This window comes from Atractosteus spatula, chromosome 14 (genome assembly GCF_055471065.1).
Source record: "Atractosteus spatula isolate fAtrSpa1 chromosome 14, fAtrSpa1.hap1, whole genome shotgun sequence".
NCBI lineage: Eukaryota > Metazoa > Chordata > Actinopteri > Semionotiformes > Lepisosteidae > Atractosteus > Atractosteus spatula.
In genome coordinates, this window is record NC_142719.1 from 6,220,810 (window position 1) to 6,243,542 (window position 22,733).

The 22,733-nt window shown below is 40.9% G+C and overlaps 1 protein-coding gene across 2 annotated transcripts in view; it reads left to right on the plus strand.

The window, feature by feature from the left end:
- ptprub (protein tyrosine phosphatase receptor type Ub) overlaps positions 1-22,733 on the plus strand; it is a 219,493-nt gene that overhangs the window by 49,658 nt on the left and 147,102 nt on the right. For both annotated transcript variants that reach the window (XM_088932703.1, XM_088932704.1), the window contains exon 2: positions 18,380-18,508. In XM_088932703.1, coding sequence (XP_088788829.1) covers positions 18,380-18,508 — 129 coding nt within the window. The remainder of the gene's footprint in view (positions 1-18,379; positions 18,509-22,733) is intronic.

Here is a 22,733-nt window from a genome sequence, read left to right on the forward strand (position 1 = left end):
CATTGTACAAATTGTGCTAATATTGTAATGATTTAGACTTCTAAATCAATTAACAAAAAGCAAACACAATTTGTGGTTAATTATTGCTATTATACAAGTTGTTCACACTTGCTTACATCTATAACTCCAGTTAATGTTTCTGTTATTCGTGCCATTAATCATAATTACTGTATTTGTAGGTATTTACCTCAGGTTGTAATGAAGGTGCCAGGTGAAGGGCACTGCAGAGAAGGTGGAGAGAGAGGGCGTTTCTGAGAATGAGAGCATATTGACAACAAGGAGTTTTGCCTTGTCAGGGAGTAAGTGTAGCCTTTACCCCTGTACAGCAGGCAGGCCTGTTGAAAGACATCAATGATTCATAGCCAGTTGAGGTGATGGATGTTTTCAAAACATAGACCAAGCTATGGTTAATGTGATAATGTACAACTTTTTTTTAGAATATTTTTTGTTGATGACCCCTTACACTGTCTTGGCTGAAATCCTGAGCCACATGCTGATAGTGTTTGTTGGATCCTGCCAGTGTGGAGGTCAGGAGGAGTTGTATTAGGGTATGCCGCCACACACTCTCTGCATTAGTCTTGGGGATGTCCCTGTAAAAGTGAGACGTATGGCCATGCTGATCACACACCTGCATTTACTGGTCCCTGTTCTTTGCTGGCATCTGTGCAGTATTGACTAATTGACCTTGAACTGCATCATAGGCACAGTACCAGTGTGCCTGTCCAGTCACAATGCCTGCCACAGGAGCCAGCTTCAGTTTTCAATTACTTTTATCTCCCCTTACACCTTGTCACCAGGACCAAGGAAATGTCTACACATTGGTGTCAGTATGAAAGCTTCAGTAAGCTGTTTCTTGAAGGGTCTAGTGACTCAGCCTTTTCAACACAGCTTTGTTTTTCACCCGCCCTCTTGCAAAGGAAAAAAGGAGTCCCACCTACCTTCTGACATTTAAATACACATAAATGGCAGAATTATCCCTGCAAGAAAGTGAAACCAGAGTCCATAAAAACAGTCGGATTCAAAAGATACATAACTGCTACAAATTGACCAAGCTATATTGTGGAAAATGACTTTTCAGATACCAATATCCTTTTGTATGTGGTACACTGACTTCTTATGGAACAGACATGACATTTAATTAAATTGCTTAGGGAGTTTTAACATTTATCAACAGAGTTGATCAGTACTGGGTCTACTGTGTAAGTCACAGGCTAGCAGCCTCTTTGACCACTGTTGGAAGCCATACAAGCTGTACATCTGTGACTCATGCTTTGCATTAGGATGCAGATGCTGTCTTGTAGGATTCTGTCCTATTCTTCTGGTGGAATAGGAATCCCTGGACAAGCATATGCATTTTCATTGGTCTCTTATATTGACACTTTAGAGTTTAATCTCTAAGATTCCGAGCTCTAGACTTAAGAACCTGAGCTGTAGACATCACCCTTCCTCATTCTACAAATACACATGAACATATGGGTGCTGACACGTCAGGGTGAGCCCACAGGAAGGGCAGTAAATGAAATCTCCGAGCTCAGTGTAATGTTATCCAGTCAGGTTGCCATCAATCACTTCCGAGTTCTGTAACAACTAGACACTCCTAGCCTGACCACCATACTTGTATTTCCTTATCGATTGGTCTGCTATAGAAAACAGTTTCATTCTCCGCCCTTACGATACACACTTGCTAATTTCTGATGCTAATGGTCTATGAAGAACCATGATTCATTGCTAAAGAGGACTTGCCTCTGCTGAAGGTGAGTCTGCCTGAGGCGTTTATCCAAAATACTGTTGTCACAACAATGCTGTTCACTTGACAAGCAGGGCGTGTTGGTTTGTGCTGTATCATGGTCATTGGTGAATGACCAGTTAATTAGAATGATTACACTAAATGTAATCAGTTGTCAATGTCCATATGCTTTATATTTCTAAAGCATCTATATAAACAGTGAAAAATGTCTTTTGATGCTGGGTATAGCAACACCCTACACAAGACTCTCTTTTTAGTTCAAATTTAATGAAGGACTAAAGGTGATGAAGAGGATTAAAATAGCTCAATAGAACTGCAGTCAAAATGCAAAAGGAAGAATCAGAATCAAAAGCAGAAACACTATTTCTGTCCAGTTAGGTTAGATTCCACTCTAAATAAACTTGTCAGTGTAAGCCTTCAGAGGTTTGAAGATTTTCCTTACAACAGTGTTTGGACACTGGGAAGGGCTTGTCTGATTCTCTGTTTCAGAAGACTAGCTAACACAGCAAAAGCTCTCTTCCCATTTCCCTAGTCATACTGTCATCCTTGCATACATCAGCTCTCTGTCTTGCCATGACATCCAGTGCAGATGAAAGATGTGTATTCACTTAGAAAGATGTTAAAGAAATAGCCGTCAGGAGTGAACACCAGTGTAAACAGTTCACATTCAATCTGTTTTTTTCCTCATTGTTCTCAGGCAAGGAAAATGCATCTATCTCTGCCAGTTCATCTCAAGTCCTACAGCACTGCTGGATGTCAGGACACAACTGATTTGATTTTGATATTGCTTCAGATTTCCAAGACCAATATGCTATTCCTTTTTATCACTCCCCTGTCATGGTGGAACTATATTCATTATCGTGATTATCTCCTTTAAAGATCTCCTGTTTATAACATAATGCCTTTTTTATTGTGAATAAATGTTTGCTTAATTTACTCAGTGTCAGTTCTTAAGCTTACTGAAACCATTCTGAGAGAGTCCTTTCTTTGTGCCTCTTTTTGCCTTTGATTAGAGTTATGTTTAGTGCTTTGCTCTGTATGAGATACTTCATCTCATCGATTTGTTTCTTCTTAACCATCATATGCTGTATATATTTTTAAAAAGAATGCTCTCTGTTAAAAAAAATCATCTGCACTCAGTGCCAGTGCTGCAATCTTGTGGTAAAGGGGCGCCCCCGCAGCAGCTGGGCTCTGGTCTGGACGTGGGGCCAGGTTTCCTTACCAATTCGAGTTCAGGCAAGTTATTTGGCTCCCTCTGAGAGCTCCTGAGCACATCCAGCTTGTCGGCCAGTTTCGATCAGAAATGGCAGCTAGTGAGGCCACTGTGTGCTCTGCATGATGGATTTTACTGGATAAGCCATGCAGATGCTCTTTCATTTTCCTGTTGTGATGTTTTCTAGTTTGTGACTGTTTGAAATGCATGTTCTGGGAGCGTGGGGGAATGTTATCTTCCTGCCTTAATGTCTGATAGAGACACTGCTCTGTTTGGGGCTGATGCAAATGGACAGTGTGTACTGGTGTCTCTGTTCTCTCTACTTTAGATTGCTTGTTGTATGTCTAGTCATTTCTCTAGCAATCCAGGTTATGTAAATAGATATTTATGTATGAATTCTGCCTGCTGGTTTCCATCTATGTGTCTGTCCATCTCTGTCTGCGTCTATTCTCTTCCATCTGCTTATTTACAGCTCGTCAACATGCATCAACTGACACAGCTGCTGTTTGTATATCCATCTAGCTGCGTGTCTGCAGTATGGGTGAAAGTGTGTGCGACTTTGTGTGGGTGTGTGCAGTTTTCTGTTGCTCTGCCCTCCCTGCTTTTCTTTCTAATCTTCACCTCCAGATCATCTCAGATGCTGTAAGGGAGAAAAAAAAAAGGTGGCGATTTTCCAGGTTAGGTAGTTGCCTTGCTAGTTTTGAAAGGCGATTCCAGCGTGGAGAATTGCTGACAGGCTCGGCGGGCCTGTTTTTTTTGGGTTAGAGAGAAATTGCGGAAGTGTGAACACGAATGTAGAAGGATCAACATTTTTTTTGATCATATTGCCATATTGGCTAGCAAGTTTTTTAATCACACCCGCGGGTGTATCTTTGGAAAGCGAAATACAAGACAAACTGGATAAGTTAAATCGTCTGTTTTAATAAGTCTTTATGAATGCCCAGCAGCATATGCTTGTCAAAATCACACTAAATGCTTCGAGTAACATTATTCTCTATTTCATCTACAAAAAAACATGGAACGGAAAACATGGAAAGTGTTTGTGGAAACAGGAAAACAATGGTCTTTTTCCCTACAACTTTGGGCAGCCTAAATGTTTTCTTGCTTTTAAATCAATTATCTTCTTACATCTAAAGTGATTACATCCTTTACCATTGTGAGTTGACCTACTGTACCAGTGGCTCCAGGCAACTACCTCGACTTTCATGTTGACCTGTCAAGAAAGAACACCTGTACAGGGACATTTGTAGACAGTAGTTTAGTATACAACAGGATGTGTTACAAGAAGGAAATAGGCAGAGTTCCGTGCAATCTTTAGCCTTCTGATGCATGTGTACTGTTTCTCCTAAGCTTATTGCTTTCTTCAAGAAACAGTCTGTTTATGGAGATCCTTTCTTTTTGCACTGTATATTTGCCTGTGACAGTCTCAGAGGCTGGAAGGAGTGTGCAGTAGGCAAAGCCCAGAAAGTAGTAAGGGTGACAGCTGGGGGCAGTAATGACACACTGATTCCCCGCTGCCCAGATGGGCAGGCGTGGGGACACTGCTGAGCAGGGTGGTGTTGAAACGGCGCAGCACTGGAACGCCGCACTGAGATGGTGTCGCTGGGAATGAAACACGACAGGATGAGTCACGCTGATCTTATTACTGTCCAGCAGGGTTTGCGAGTATGTGTCTGTGCAGTGGTGTGAAAAAAAATGCGTCATGTTCATGTGTGTTTCGCTGGCTACTTTTATTGACTGCAAGAACAACAAATTGACAGCCGGGAGACCCTCTGGAAGATGAGATGATGAGACAGGTCCAGAGTTCCTGCGGTGCTGATGCCTTTACATCATATTGTACTTTTGCAGCTTCAGCTTACAGAACAGTGTTGGTAGTATTAAAAGTAGGAAAGCAATTTCCTAGCTGAACCAGTTGGCCTTCCAACTGTGCAATTCCTGTCTCTCCTTCAACAGAGGAGGGCAGCAGTTATACCTAAAATAATACTACATGTTTATCAACATTGCAGAACCTTTGATTTTTGGCAAAGTTTTTTTTAAAAAGTGGCATGTCGTTCTGCTCATGAAGAGATATATCTGAGCCAGTTCATTTGAGTGACCCCTCCATTTGCATTTCAACTCCACTACAAACCTAGGTCGTACTGTATGGCACACTAAGAATCCAGCAAAGGTTGGGCTAACACCGGCTGACATTCGGTTTCATGGACTGAGCTCCAAGTATTAACCAGTGAAAGGAAATAAAAAATAACTAATTTTCACTTCACAACCAAGTTGGAATAGCCTGACTGATAAATTCTTTAATAGAAGCACCAAAATACCACCAACTTCCATTCATTTTTAATGTCTCTTGGAAGGATCAGTTCAAAGTCGTTCTATAATTAGGGCTTCTTGTTGTCTTTAAAATTTACCACACCTTCCTAATACCAGACATTCAATTTCTGTATGGGCAACTGACTATTATGCGATAATCCAAACAGGTTTATTATCTTAAGAGCAGACTGACAAGCCTTCCTTTTTAGTAAATGCATGGCTTTATATATTGTTTACCTATTGTGACCATGCCATGGTAGACTGCTGTTAGTGACAGGGAGCTATTGTCCTCTGACGAGGCCAGGTGAGTGTCATCTGGTTTATCTCCATGAGCAACAACAACTTAATTCACTTAAATCAGAGCTCTAGCCGCTGAAGCTTGGAGCACTGAGCCAACACAGAACTAACACAATTATCTAGGTTTTCACTCCTCACCTCTAACATGATGACATCGACTATTAAAGCTCTGGACCCATGTAACAGTGTTAGGAAACAGCCATCTTTCCCATGCTGCTTGTTTATTAAACTGTCTCATAAGCTGGAAAATAAATTATCACTTAATTATTAGTGACGCCTTTTCTGGCAAGTGGCAGCAAGTAACAGCTCCTCTCCTTGTAATTTGTAAATAAGCATTAGGCCTTAGCCTGACGGTCAGGAAATGAAGCGCTTTACATTGATCACTCTATGAGGGTATGGGACATGTACACAGCATGTTCCCTTTAACTGGTAGTACAGCTAAGTAAACAGTATGTACACGGCAAACCCAGTTCTCTATGAGGAAATATGGAGTTGGCACAGAGGACGGACCAACCCTGGTGTAATAATCTTCTGAGCCCTAGTGTGGTCCAAACCTATAAGTCTTTCCACTTTCCCTATTGGTCTTAACCTTATGGTGCTCCTAAACTGTTAGCTGACATGTCTCCATGCAACAAAGACCTCCTACCTTCATTCTTTAGACAGTGAGCTAACTGGTCACAGGTAAACCTTTTCTTCAGCTGTTTTTTTTAGCTGAGCTGCTGGGTAGGCACTGGATGTTATCACTAGCCCACTTCTGTGTCAGGTAAAAAACTGACCTAATCAAGGTTCTTTCTCTCTCTAGAGGTCTATTTTCATTACAGGGTAAGATATCCCCTACTCTTGTGTGCTAAACCTATATATAGGGAACCCTAATGAATATCAGCTGTTGTTGATTCCTTGTTTTCTCTCTCTGGAGACATTCTAAGATCCAACTGTTCTACTACAGATGGCTAAAAATAGATACTTCTTTAAGACACAAGGATAAAACTCATAAGCATAGCAAAATGGGGCAGAGCGGTGGCTCTTTGACTAAGGATCTGCGCCTGTGGCTCGAAGGTTGCTGGTTCAAATCCTTCAGCTGGCAGAGGAATCCTACTCTGTTGGGCCCCTGAGCAAGGCCCTTAACCCAACTGCTCTAGGGGTGCTGTACAATGGCAGACCCTGTGCTCTGACCCCCAGCTTCTCTTCCTGTCTGTGTGTCTCATAGAGAGCAGGCTGGGGTCTGCGAAAAGATAATTCCTAATGCAAGAAATTGTAAAGGCTTAATAAAGTGATGTTATTATTTATTTTTAAAAATACAGCTGAAATACTGTACACTTCCTGAACAAAGTAGAAGAAAGCCCTACAGACTAACATGCTGGACCTCTTCCAGTAGGAAGAACAGCTTGAACAAGATGTGGTGGGTGTTCTACAAGGCTTTGAAATATATGCAGCCTAATTCCATCCCATTCATCCACTAAGACTGTGTTCTGCTGAGGCTGTGATGTGATGTGATGTGTTTGGACCACGTTTCAACAGTTCCACAGCTTTTCAGCAGGATTGCGATATAGGATATTGAGATATAGATATTGGCCAGGGAAAATGTCGCTTGTCTGGAGGTTCCTGATATACAGCATAGGCCCTTGAGAGTACAGACACAGTTATAAAAAGGAAGGTATTCTATATAGTATGTTGTCTTTAGGTTGTGCTTTGGGGTGGGAGGAAGGCATTATGAAAAGATTGAATTTCAAAAACCTAAGAAAAGAGCTGAAACACCGCTGCAGATTGCAACTTTATCTGTCTGTGCAGGAGCTGTCAGAGGCCATCAATACTGCCCAGCTGGTTGGTTACTTTTGTTACCGGGCTCAAGAGTTCAGTACACTAAATAGCAACTGGCAGATAGCAATATCACATCTCACACCAAGACGTATATCTTAAAATACCTCTGGATTCTCAGCATAATGCATGAACCTCAGACACTGGCCCCATCTTTTTTTTCCAGTGCTGTAAAAAGTTGTGTTTTTGCAAAAGAAAAAAGAATTGGACATAAGGTCAAAATATTCAGACAACCATATCTCTCAATCAAGCACGAGTGATTGTCCAGCAGGAAGTATGTACAGCAGTTATTTTCAGATTCGCTGCGCTCAAACTGGAATTACACCCTATGTAGCAGTTCTAAACAGAAATTAAGAAATGCTGTATGGCAAAACAAATATATAAAAGAAAAGAGGTTCATTGAACACAAAAGCTGACCCTTTCAAAAAAACGCACGCACAATGTCAGACGCTGCACCACAATTCATCATCGGGCTGCATCGGTCCATCTTCATGAAATGCAATGAAATCAATTAGAAACAAACTCTTCTCGACATTCTGATCATCCTTCTACTTGCATGAAGGCTGGAATGCTGCCAATTCTGGGTAGGTTGAGCGCAGATCCTAAGGGCAGATTGGCCAAGGATGTTTTGACAAATAACTTGTCAGTTATCCTGCATTTAAACTATAGCTCTTAATCCATAACCTGGTTTTGTTATATACAATCTGCAGATGCTTTAGTATGTCTGTATACACTAAGCCATAACGCTTTGCAGCACAAAATGTTTTATTTTCAGTGTGGCCATATTTTTAATTCTCTGTATGTAATCAATCACTTAATAGTTTTTTTCAAAGATGATTCCTTGATATTAAATTTTTGGATAGAGTTTGCAATAAATCATATTCATGTTACAAAGATAGATCTGATGTCAGGGATGAAATAATCTCTGTACACGTCATGTCAAAACCAGTTTTGCCTGGTGCAGTTTTGTGTGCGCTCTTTGAAGTACTGGAAGTCTTTAATTTGGCAAATTAAAGATGGTCCCATAGCCCCCGGTACTGGTCACACTCCATCTGCCTTTTAACAAACGAGAGCACAAAGGCAGGCAATTTCAGCATGATACTCTCCTGTCCATCAGGAATGAGTTTCCAGAGTTTTATGGGCATGACGCTTGAATAACTGCCTCTGCAAACTTGACTGAAGTGAGCTGCTGCCTCTCCTCTGTGGGTTTTATTGAAGCCCCGTGGGAGGAAGCTATAAAGGCAGTTTTGAAAGTAATTTCTGATGAGTTAAAAAGAAGCTGTTTGATTTTTTTTTAAGTGTGCCACTTTGTTCTGTTTTCTTACCAGGGGGTGATGTCTGTGGAAAACAGGCTTTATATCCGATCAGGCCCAGGTCAGCTGATGCAAAGGAGTAACTGTGTCAGCATGCTTTCAAAAGAGTTATTCTTTAATTCACTGGACAATTCAGGCTTCTAGAACAGTCAGCTCCAAAAAGCTTTGATAGGGAGACATTGTACAGTCGAAAGTCTTTGGATGCTTTATTAGGCCTGTCTACTCCTTTTTCCTATATTGGGTCTGTTTGCCTGTATCGCTCCATTTCTGAGTGTGTCTACACATACACTACTGTGCAGAGGTCTTGTACCTCTTTATGTATGAATGATGAATGTGGCTCTGGAGTCACTTGGTTTGACTCCAGAGACCACGATGAATTCCACTGTTCCAAAACACTGGGCCTCCAGCTGAGAGAGAATCAATGTTATCCCGATCCAAGTGGATGATTACACCTTTTTTCATAGGCTCAGAGCCATGTAGCCATGTATGACGTACTCACAGCCTCTGCTATTGTCTTCTGTTGGGACACATTTGACCATTAATACTACAGTTTGGGTGAAGCGAAACCAAACTTATTTCCAATTTTGCAATCTTTAATTTACATGATCAGAACCTTTACAAACTCAGTCACATCAGTACACTATAGATGAGCAGCTACTATGATGTATGGTACTACCTCACAGAATCCATCACATTAACCAAAATTTTTTTTAAAAAATTTTAGTATAGACATAGAATTGTTTCTGCCTAATGATATACTGACTGAATATTTGGAAAGTAGAACCATACGAGCTGTCTCTAAGACCTTTACACAGCATTGTCTGTGTGCAAATGTAAACTGTTTCCATGGGTATAATAATACACGTTATGCACTGTGTACTTATTTGCCTGCCTTATTTACCTGTATAACCGAGAGATATTATGCAGATACCGCATGGCCAGTTTCTTATGGCTCATCAGTTTTGTTGGCTTTGGCATCACCTTAAATGAGGGACATTGTTGAGTTTGATCATGAGATATGACATGTGATCCCTGCTGCCCTCTGAAATCACCGAGTCTGAACAGCCACAGATAGTCTCTCCAGGGCTGAGGAATGGCAAACTGTACTTGGACAAGCAGGTGCCACAGTTGCACAGGCAGTCCTGTTGGCATCCGTCTGTAAGGTATTCATAACCAGTGCATCTGCCACTTGGTATTCTGTGTGTCTCTCTGCCCCAGTTGCATAAAATTAGCAAAAGATAACTTCCAGCTATTCACAGAGGTTGTCTTACCCAAATTACAATAAGGGAAGGTGTCCCAGACAAAACCGCAACACACATGTTTTAAGACAGTGGAAAGGAAAGACACTTGTGCATAAAACCTGTAAAATCAACGCAACAGATCAACAGCAAAAAAAAAGGATGTAATGTTGTTACTCTACTACCTGAAAAGTCTTTGATCAATAAAGCAACCCAAAATAAACCTAAGCTCTCCTCTGACAGAGCTCTTAACTTGAGTTATTTTTAGGAAATGTTATTTATTTTCAGGTGAGTTCTACAAACGTTAGGTAAAGGTAGAAAGTCAACAACAATGAAAAATATAACTAATAATAATAATTGCTTACACTTATATAGCACTTTTCTGGACACTCTACTCAAAGCTTTACAGGTAATGGGGATCCCCTCCACCACCACCAATGTGCAGCCCCACCTGGATGATGTGACGGCAGCCATAGTGCGCCAGAACGCTCCCCACACACTCTCAGTTGGGAGGAGAGCAGAGTGATGAAGCCAATTCAAGATGGGGATTATTAGGAGGCCATGATTGGTAAGGGCCAATGGGAAGTTTGGCCAGGATGCAGGGGTTACACCCCTACTCTTTTCGAGAAACACCCTGGGATTTTTAATTACCACAGAGAGTCAGGACCTCAGTTTTATGTCTCATTCAAAGGATGGTGCCTGTTTACAGTATAGTGTCCTCATCCCTATACTGGGGCATTAGGACCCACATAGACCGTAGGGTGAGCACCCCCTGCTGGCCCCCACTAACACCTCTTCCAGCAGCAACCTTAGTTTTTCCCAGGAGGTCTCCCATCCAGGTACTGACCAGGGTCATACCTGCTTAGCTTCAGTGGGTTGCCAGTTGTGAGTTGCAGAGTGATATGGCTGATGGCCATAAAAATATGCAGATTATTTTCCTTGTTCTTTTGCAGTGTTTGTGCAGAACACTGAAAATGTGATTTTAAAACAAGTTGAAGCATCTGCTGAGGGAGCAGTGAAGTCATTCTGGCGAGACTGGGGTTTTCCAATTATTTTTACTGTATAGCTTTTTTTATGTAAAGCTAGGATCCTTTCCTAATCAGGTTCCCCATTTATATGTAGTGATGCCAAACAGTTCTAGCATAAAACTGATGAAATGCAGTTTTAAAAAAGTGTAGTGGTAATTTAAGATATATGAAAACAAAGGTGAAATAAAAAGCAAGTGATAGAACTGGAATAATTTAAAGCATCTTGCTTCAAGCTAAAAAAAAAACAAGATTTCTCCTACCAACAAATTGGAGGCTGAAATAATTAATACCGTTTTGAGTTTTCTTGTTTTTGGAGGCTGGGCGAGTTTTTCCTCCCCCCACTCCCCTGATCTCTGTCTTTAAGTGAGCTCGTCTTACCCTGTGTAGTTTGAGAATTGTGCCCGAGCTTTAATGAAACAATTTCACACAACAGCTTCTTTCCTCTAGCAGTAATCACACCGTCTCCTCTACTGAAGACCACTGTCTTAAAGGCATCTCTCGGTACATTTAAAACAAAATTAGAGCAAATTCCATTTTTCCCTTTCACTAATTTTATGGTCCCCCGAATCTGAAGACACTGATGCTGAAAATGAAGATGTGGCTGTCCCCCATGGGCAGGTGGGAGAGAGAGAAGCACTGTGGTATGACTGAGCAGAAACCTGCTGCTCTCAGGTCTTGCAGTCCCTTGGCCAGGATCTTCACAATGACAGTGTAAAGCCCTCCATGTGGTAGGTGGTTTTGCAGCTGGGTCTTAAATTATGTTCTCAATATACTTCTTTGAACCCCAAAATCGCACGTCTACAACAAGCGCCAAATCCTTTGAGCCTCCTTCCAAGCTCCAGCCTGGGGTTATGTCACTGTAGCATGCTCATATACAGAATTAGCCACACTTTCCACTACCAAATTCAGCAACGTTCTCAATGATCAACAGGCATCGATCTCATTGATCTGAGGTTTGTCACCAAAGTACAGTCAGAGCTGGCATCGGTGCCTCTCTGAACCTCATGCCTCATGGCCACAATATGCAGGGAGATTGAAAAGCCTTTTAAGGTCCTGAGCAGCACCATGACATACTCATTTTCTAAACTGGCTCTCTTATATACTACCAACCCACCTCCTAATCTCTTTCCATCCATCTATTTTTTAACTGCTTTATCCAGTACAGAGTTGCACAGGAGCCTGAGCCTATCTCGGCAAGCAACGGCCTCAAGGCAGGATAACCCTGGAACACACAGACACAAACACACACACACTCACATCAGGGCCAATTTTTCCAGAAGCCAATAAACTTAAAAGTATGTCGTTGGACTGTGCGAGTACAACTGAAGCACCCAAAGGAAACCCACACGAACACAGGGAGAACATCCAAACCCCATGCAGACAGCCCCCCAGGAATTAAACCCAGGGCCCCAGTGCTGCTAACTGCTGCGTCACCATAAAATCCCTAATCTCTTTCCAAAGTAACCATAATCACATATTGTAAAACAGTGCCTCCAGATTATTCACACCTCTAATGAAACAGGAAGAAAAAACATACCAGAAAAATGTATGGATTTACAGAAGGCATTTCTCAAATGGACTCCGAAGGATGTTAAGGGCCTAGGGCAGAACTCCATAGCACACTGCAGGAGGTATGCAATAAATGAGGGAGAAGGTTAGTATTAAAATACTGTTTTAATAGGTTAATATGGATGTGCTCTGTGAAATGCTGTTATGATTACAATCTGACTTTTTTAGTGTAGTTTTAAGCAAGGCACATTATCTAATCTGTGACTCACTGTGTTGTGAGATGAGTAACTCCTTGTGCATTATGTGATGTTATTTTTCCTATTTCATTGGGGGTGTGAATAAATCTGGATGGCACTTGTTTCTAGAATTGAGAGCCACTTTCCCCCCTCTTATACATCCAGTTTGTAAATGCCAGTTATTATTCAGACCTGTAGTAGCAGCAGTTTTAATCAGCCATAATACAATCTGGCAGTGCTAGCAAGAAGCATAATGATGGGGTACTTTACAAGTGGAACAGGATCAGAACAGTGATGTTGGCACGATGCTCCAAGGCATCGTGTAATCGGAGCACGTATGTAATGTAGACGACAGTAGTGATAATTTTATTAATGAATATGTTACAAGAAGCTCAAAGCAATGCCAGGCTCTAAGGAAAGTTGGCTTTAAATCATGGGGCCCTGACTCCATTCCCAAATGTCTGCAGGTGGTAGTTGTTAGGTCTCTTTTTAAATCATGTAAAGCTTACCACCTGTGGAGGAGGAAGAGGGCAAAATTGGCCCAATACTGTCAGAACCCCTCTGGATCTGCCACTGAATTCAACCCTTCTAACATATTGTAAGCTGTTGATCTCAAGAGAACTAAAAAAAGATTTGCTGCAGTACAGTGTTACTCTAGTACTGGGAATGAAGTAAGTGAGAGACAGGGTTAACAGATAGGGATGTTGTGAAGTGTTGTTAGTGTCAATGATAAAGGATAGAAGGTTTCAGATGTCCAGTACCTGGCAGTGCATGAGTACCAAGAGGTGTAGAGGTGTCTCTGCCTGGGATTAGGTGCAGGTTCTAATAAAATGGCCAGGGAGAACATAAATAGGTTCTGCAGTATACAGCATATAAAACTCAAGAAACAAATCTATCAGTTTGGAAAGAACAGGAGAGAAACTATCAGTTCGTCACAGGCAGTGGATCTTTTGTATTTTTTTCCTTTGTAATCAAGATCGATTGAGTGTTAGAAGTTATTAATGGTGCCACAGGATTGTGAAATGATTTCATTGCACATTTTGTATTGATGGGCGAAGAGATAGCGAGAAACGGTTAGAGTTTTCCCTGCATAAATAAACTTGTCAAGGCTGATGCATGGGCCATGCAGTCTTAATGCAAATGCAGGTGGTGGAGCCGCAGGCCTGTGCCACTCGTGAGGGATGTGATGAGGCATTTCTGGATTAAAACGCCGTCTCGCTGCCTTTCGATTTCATCAGAAGCTCAAAAAAGAAGAAAGGAAATCTCTGTCTTTATTTCTTCCTTGGGCTTAATTTCACAAACAAAATTTACCAAGCAGTGCACGCGATTTTCTCACCTATCGATAACTGCCATGACTCTTTTTGCAGGGTTGAATTGCGCAAGGTTTTTACCTGGGTAATCTCTTGGAATTGGAAGAACACTCTCCATTTCATCCAAGACCAGCGCCACTTCTGGTTATCTTGCCCACTCTCAATTTATATAGCCTGCATTTTCTTGTTCTTTGCTTCCTCCCTTTACTGCAATATGTGCTGTGAAAGATTCTCAGTTTTTTGTTTGCTGGATGTATTTAGCATGCACCCTGCGAAGTGGCTATTTAGTGCGATTGCTGACTACACTTGTTTGAAGGAAAAGCAGGATAATATTGCCCTTAGCTATGTTGTCTAAAAGTGTACATTATGTGTAAGAATGATTTCATTCCTGTCACCATTTTCCATCCATTGACCTTTTCAAAAAGGTCTGATATAATGATTTAATATAATAAATAAATAAATATGTATATATAGGTCACAACATCTAACAAAACATTGATCATGATGTTTGGAACAGGTAAAAAACAAAATAACCTCAACAGGTGAAAGTTATTGATCTTGGTGGCTTCAGGTTATTGTAACTCCACTGAGGTTATTGTGAATGCAGGCTCTATATTTAGAGTGCTCCAGGCTAACTACCTTGATTACATTTTTGCTTAGGTTTCCCAGTTGCACATTAGAGTCTTAATGAAGCTTAATTGGTTCCTAATTATGCAATAATGTCACTGCTGCTTGCAGGGGGCTGCAGGGGGCTGGTCAATATATCAGTCTCAGTCTAAGGATTTGGATGGAGTTTTTGAAGTTTTTGGATCCGGAAATTGTCCTCAGCTGTAGTGTGAGTGTTCCCTTTCACTCATGTTTAGTTTCTATGCTGCTGAGCCATTGTGAGGTAAACCAAATGATTTCCATTGCCTATGGGCAGACAACAGATCCAACCTGATAAAATCTCTGATGTACTTGTCACACACCACCAGATGAACCTGATAGAGGTTTAGAATTCAGTAATTATTGTGGACTGTTTGGAAACCCCATTCACTCTCCAGTGGGTGTCCTGAATCTGGAGCCTATTTTCAGTAGACCTCCTAAATTGCTTGGCTGGGCCTCTGGAGACCTAAGATGGAGGCATTTACCAAGTGCACTCAATGTGATGGCTGGCATTTAGTCACTTCTTTTCTTAACACAGATAAATCCTCTTTACATGCCTCAAGACCTGAAACTCTCCTTGAAATGGAACTAGAAGTGGCATTCCTGTTTAAGAAAACTTAACTCAGCTTGTTTAATATTCTATTAAAATAGGGCAGTCCTGCCCACCTCCAGCAGAAATATTCAGACTCTGAAAGGCACCCGCATGGTAACAAAACACTTAACGAACTCTGGGAAGGCATGCTGCGACTTAATGAGAGAAATCGCTGAATAGCAGATGGAGACATTTCTTTTGAAACCTATCAATTCTGGGAGGTCTTCAGAAGCTTGCATTTCAAACCATTCCAATCCGTTTGTCCAGCTCTGGAAAGAAGGGCAGTTAAAACTTCATGTCAGCTTACAAACCTGGAAAGATCCAATTTGTTTCAAGGAACATAAAGAGGAAACTTGTTGCCAGTAGCACAGACTCCACTAAACTAGACAGTCCAAGAAGATGACAAAGTCTAAATACACTTGATCGTATTAGACCTGCATGAATGAAGGGCTTTCCTAAAATTACAATTACAAAGTCACTCTATCACAAAAAATATTCTGATAAAAACATATTTTTGAATTTTATTTTTTATTAAAATTATTAAAATTGTGAAAGTACTTTTCTTGCCTGACAAGCTTGTTCCCCTGTCTTCTAATACTAGAATAAAACACTATAGCTGTCTAGTTTTAATGGAGTAGATATTAGTACCGAAGAAAGAATGCACAGTTATTTGTGCCTTCGCTAAATCAGTGTCACAGTGTGGTTCCTGTAGAATGGGTATTGTAGTGTATGTTGATAATCACATTGAACCATTTTTAAACTCTAACAAAAAAGAATGTAAGGGGAGTTTTATTTGCTTTATATAACCACTGACATAGCCAAGGACGCTAAGGCGAGCCCTTACAAAAAGCTCATGCTGAACTTTAGCCCTGTAGTGGTATAGAAATAGGGAGATTTAAACAAATATGATGCTGTTTTTATAAGAAATAGTTTCATGTAAAAAGATAACTATTCCACAAATGTTGACCAGGGCAGAAATGTTTTCTCTTGATTGTCTTGTTGGAAAGGGTGCCAGGTTTCAATTTAATATGAACCTCCAGGGGGCAGCAATGTCATCTGGAATAATTGCTATTATAGTAACCAATATCACACTAACCCATTAGTATGAGTTTGGTAATCAAGGAAGATGAAAAACAATAGAAACACCATTTATAAGTACTTAATTTGCATTGCCTCATGATTACACTTGTCAGTTTTGTTGATTGATTGCATAGCATTGCAATAGTGCAAATTGGTGGTCAGTTAGCTATTTTTGTTTATGCAAGAAACCCCAAATCACCCTTCATTAATTGCATTGTCACTATAATGATACCTACCAAGTCTGGAATTAATTGGCCAATCAGTTTTTGTCCAAACTACATCCAGAAAGCAAGGTTTCCAAAAATGATTGCAACACCAGTAAGTGAGTGGTATGAGGTTCACTAAATGAACCACTTTACTTGTAATGCAGGACATGTGCTGCAGGACATGTGCTTCAGAGGAAGGTGTCAAATATCATGCTCAGTTATCCTTTATTTCGTGAATTTGAATGTGTTTTGATATGGGCCTCTTGATGTCATTTCATCTATGCAGTGAGCTGCAATAGAACTAGCTTCTTGGCTAGGACTGTGTTTTGGCATGGAAAGTGGTTGGAAAATTAAGAATGATCCAAATCTGAATGTGTCCAGTTCTTTTATACGCTAGAGTTCTGCATACTCAGGAGTGGTTTTTCTGTGGAACAACAGCTTAGCACTCCTCTATCAAATAATTAAAGCAATGCACTTTGCTTCAAAATCTATGAATTGCTTTACAGATTGAGTAATTTGAAAACCTGGCTATAGACCTAGGATGGGATGACACACTCTCTCCAGAAAACTGTGAAACTTCCTTCCAACTTTTGAAGCAAACCTGTGAGCCCCCTTCCTAGCTCAAAAAGTCCAAACATGCTAGGGGAAACCCCTCTAGGAAGTGAACCTGTGAAATATTCCCCTCACAGGAAGCAGGCTTGTGCTTACACTGTCTACATAGTACAGTTTTAGTTTTGGGGTGGCATTGACTCCAACAGCCCCCACCCCCTCCTCTACACTGTTGATTAGAAGTGACATGAGAATGTGTCTTCAAGGTCGTCTCGAACCAGTTTGGGTCACTTTTGTCCTTATTTTTGTTCTCTTTTAATTTTCATGCATTCAGTTCCTGAAACAAAAAGGTATTCTGTTCCATTCTGATTGCCCAACCTCTCATGTTTTCTACCCTCTAATTTTCACACCACTGGTCTAATGTGAGAGAGGGCAACAGATGCAAGGGGAATAGATGGAGGCCATTAAGTCAGACCTAAAGGCTATAAAAGCTACAGCGATTAAATGTAATTTTGGCAAATTAGCTCGTGGCTTGTGGGATTCGTCAAGTTGTGATGTATTGCAATAATAAAGCTAAGCCGAGTGCCTCATCCTTTCAAAACTTTTATTTCTACGTGTGTGTGTGTGTTATTGCAGTCCTGATTGGTGGATGGTGGATGGGTGTTATTAATTGATGTCTACAGAAACATGCCGTGCGAGAGATGGATGCTGCTTTTTGTCTGGAGTATCTCCCCAGACAGTTGTGGAAATGAGATCAGTAGGGTTATCATGGTGAAATACTGCTCTCTTCTTTCCAAGTGTAAATGAGCTGTGGATCCTGAAAGGGACAAACACTGGGGGGTCTTCATATTTCATTTCAACCTGCCATATCAAGCTTACCCAACGGGCAGTAAAGCATAGCAATTTTTAGTAATGAGCAATAATAGCTGCTCTTGTAATAATAATAATAGCTGCATTTGATGTGTATATTAATAAATATTGGTTATGAATGTGCCCTGGACTAGTTGTTTAGGTCAGCGATTCGACACTGATAAGACCTTACTTTGGATATGTTATTTTATGTATGCTGAAACTTTGGCTCTAAGTATATAAGCAGAGAGCTCACAGTATTGCACTGCGATATTGCGCCTCATGATAAGAGCTCAGTATTCCCAGCTGTGATTACTTTTGCAAAAGCGTTTGGAACTTGGTTTCTCTCCGGTTAAAAAACAAAAAGGGTTCTTTAAGGGGATTAGGGTCATTTTGATGTCAGTTCTTCTTCGTTGCCAATAATTGACCTCGATCTTTCCCACAGGAGGCTGCACCTTCGATGAAGACTCAGACCCCAGCCTGTGTGAATACAGCCAGGGGGAGGAGGATGACTTTGACTGGCAGCTGATGAGAACCTACAGCAGTCCTCACTCAACCTCTGACCTCCTATATGGTAAGGCCTCATAACGTGTCAGTATAGAGTCTTCCACAGTGCCAGGTGATTCACACTGTGGACTATTTAGCTGTCATGTTGCTTGGAGCTCATCGATTGTAGTGAAGAAAGTAGATGCAGCAGGGCAAGGAGTTCTGGAGTATGTTGTATGTAAGACTCAGGTCTGTGGATCTTCTGCAGATTTTCTGTGCTAGAAACAAATATTGCCCACTTATTATTCTGAGTCCATCCACATAGGTTTAACTACATGTCCTTTGCTAATGTGTGTCTGTTTAAGTATTATTGTTCACAAATTATTCTTGCTGCTTTAAAAGCATAATCAATGTATAACAAGGTAGGGATGTGTTGTGAATTGTAAGGATATCTTACGCAGAACTCTCCCCATGAGCTCAGATGCCATCAAAATTAATGGAATTTTGTTGGCTCAGACAGGCAGCGATTCATCAAGGATGGATGACCGCATGGAAATTATCCTTCAGACATCCAACGTACATAATTCATTCACTGTTATCAAATAGTTGTTACCACATTCCTGGGTTAACTTCACTGCGGGGATAATAAATATTGTAATGTAATTTATGGTTTTGGTGGGTTCTCAGGACAGAAACCCTTAAGAACACGAACCTGATCATCTCAGTGTGTGTCAGTTTTGTACTGCACAAGGAAAGGGAGGAAAGGAGAATATAACAGTTCAGCTATAACAACACCTGCATGCACCCCAACCCTGCAGAGACTGGACTCCCTGAAAATGGGAAGTCAGTCCCTGGGAGAGTTCTCACTTGCCAAAACTCTTATCAGCCCACTGGTGATCCCACCCACTCGCACCTTCATAGAAACCCATGTGTGTGTACCTTTACAGAGACAAGACAGAATAGAACATAAACACATGAACAAGCAAGTAGGACAACATGTACCTCACAATATGCAATGAACTATACACAGAGTCCTTGTTAGTCTTAAAGGCTTTGTATCCAGATGTTACCTAAGCCTGAAAGCCTATTAAGCTGAAAGGCAGCATTTCCATTATGATCTAATGCATTTTCATATTGTGTTTTACACCTACGGGTTTAAATTGAATAATTTCATGGGCTTATCACAACAGTTTTAATGTACAGATGTTATATTTTGCAAATACTGAAGTTGGTTGTAGTTAGCAGTTAGTATAGAGGGATCTCAGAGAGCACATTTTAATAACTCTAGACTAATTAATGGACAGAAACATTGTCTTCTTTGAACACATAGGTGCATTAAAGAATCAACCATAAAATATTGCTATGACATAGATATTCTTATCATTAGAAACATTTTGAAACATTTGCCAGCATGTTTAGAGAAGAACATAAGAAATGTAATAAAGATGCTGGGGCATTCAATACGTCACACCTACCTTGTTTTCTGAAACCTGAAGCTTATTAAAACTGTCATTGTGAGATTCCATTGAATCTGACTGTTTTATGAACTAATCATTTCCTTCATTAAGATATTTCCCAGATTTCTTGATATAGTGGCTTTCTCAATCACACCAAAGGCTTTTTTCACAGCTTTTTTATACTGCTGTATTTTTTTAGGAAGGATTTTGTGGTAACGTTCACTTTCTTTTATCTCCGCTCCTTAATTTATGTGAGGGTATGTGTGTAATTAAAAGTTCAAGTGTTCCTGTTCCAGACTTCAAAGGATATTTTAATTCAATAATTGCTTTGTTCTTAATGTAGTGTGCTCTCCATACTTTAGGAGAAGAAAAAATCCTTCCTGGAGATGGCACATGGCAGACTGAGAATGTCAAAGCCTAAACAAATAATTATTTAAGATTCCAAATTAGGCAACTCTTTAAATGTTGAAATATGGGATAGGGGATCAGCAATAGTCCGTGTAAAAGGCTACCTTCCTTCTGTGCATTTTCATCAGCAACCTAGACACAGGCTCTTTTAAGCTATGAAGCAAAGATGACTGAATCTCTGTGGTAATTAATAGTCTTTCCCCTGAGTTTAATTAAAAATTCAGAGACTTCTCAAAGGATATTTAAAGGAATTTAAAACCATCCAAAATAAAAAAATAGAAACAAAAGTTTGTGTCAATCACAGCTTAGTGCAGACAGATGTAATCCTTTACAGAAAGATGGAGCAGATTGATGGCACCAGGAAGGTTTTTGTGACCTTTGCTGTGTTATTTTCTTCTTCATGCTTTTCTCCCACATCTGCTTGTGTATTGGCTCCATATCTCATCTAGCATTTAACCAGTCCCCACCAGTGTAACTGAGCAGGGGCAGGATTACACTCGTACAGATAAGGTTGCTGCTGTCACCAAATGTTACCTTCCAGGGCGAGAATGTGTGCAGCCCGAAGATATGTGAATCGCATCGCAGTGTTGGGGAAAAAATGGAGATTGTGGGTGAGGGGAAAGTACTATGATTTAATAGGATTTCTTCAGCAACCGGATTTAAATTCATTTTCTTGCTGTCCTCTTAGAAATCATTAGTAGCATTGCCCGCCTCTTAAAGCACAGATGCCTTAAGAAAAAGCAGGAAACACAGCTTAAAAAAATCCACAAGGCCTGTTCCTTTCAAGTTTAAAAAACCAAGAGTTTCCCTAAAATACACTGGAAAAGCTTAGGAAACAAAGCATTGAGGTGCTCCCAAGTGGGTCTCGTTGTAGAAACCCCAGAGGGTGGAGATGGTTTGTTAAATCCCAGCTCTGTTTCCATGTTTGAGGATAGAATGCCCCCCCCCCTACTCTATGCAGTTTTTTGTAGATCCTCATGTTGCATAGATCATTTCACTTGTATTAAAGGCTTACTGACTACTTCTTATGTAGGTAACTTACCTTGCCTCGTCTGTGGTGTCTTGCTGCTGTTTCCTTATTGCTGTGAAATAAAAGTCTGGCCTGTACAGACAGGTTTAGGATGGAATGCTTCCAAAGTGAGGCGACAAGCTGTTTCTTAGCAGAACCTCCATCTTGTTTAATCCCACTTTAATGCATCTCCTGTTCTATGTGTGTGGTTCCCCTGTCTTTGTTTTCTTCTTTCACTGTTTTCTGCTGAAATGGCTTTTTGAAAAGACGTTTCAAAGATAAATGAGAGGAACTGACAGAGTGAGGCACATAACTGGTTCAGTGGTTTAAGACGCATGGTCTCACTATAGCAAGGTTACCCAGGTCCAGAATTCCCTTCTCTGCAAGGTTTGGCCATGACTGGTTCTTTATTACTGATTTAATAACATTGAGATGCATCGCAAGATGGAGAGAGCTGGTGGGAGCAGCTTGTGCTTTTCGAATGGGTTGAGATAGTTTGGCTGTCAACGTCTGACTGACAACTACTGAATAAGCCACCCAAACCCACAGAGTGTTAACAGCAGCACAACATGTGGTGGTTGCCTAGGAGAGAATGTGACAAATTGGGCTGTTCTGACCCTAACATGAATTGCGGTGACAGGCCTTCACTCTCTGGCTCTGTGTTAGGCAGTAGGCCCTCATGCAGTCAGTTTTGCAGTTACAGGTGATGTGGTTGCTGGAGTTGCACAGGTAGGCGTTGGCACCCTCCACACACACACACACATAACTCTTAACAGCTACTAAGGTAGAAATTGCACTCGGAGGATTAATATTTCTCTTTTTCAGTGAAGTGAATTCATTCAGAACTCAAGCAAAGCAAATGTTTTTTTGTTGCTTTATAATAGCCAGCCAGTGGCAAGGCTCATTGCTGTTGTTTTCTACCTTGTTTGAATTTAAAGCCCAAAAAGGGTCATGTGAGCTCAGTAGACTTGGACTAGCTGCAGTGAAGATCATATCCCCAAGCAAATCTCCCCCACAGCTGGCCACCTGTGGAAGCGGTGGAGTGGCGATTCTAACGGCCCCACTATCGTATTGGCAGTGTAGTTTGTAGATGGTCACATTGTGACTATGCCTGCAATGGAAACAGACCTTAGCTTCTGCCAGCTTTTTTCAGTGCACACGAATTCTCCCCAACAAAAATCCCTTGGGTGGGAAGGCAAACGGGTCTGGATTCGCCAGGTTTTTAACAGTGCCGGTCCATCTCAGCCTGACACCCCTGAGGCCTCTTATTTCATTTCCTGATGGATACAAAAGGGGGAGATGGGGCTTGTTTAGTCTGTAGCTGGAGCTGCGTGTTGTTCTGGAAAGTTATTGTCTCCTTATCAGTCCAAGCCAGCTCTCCTCATTGGTTTATTAAAATATTTATATGCGACTTACCGCCGAGCAATGTATAATGCGCA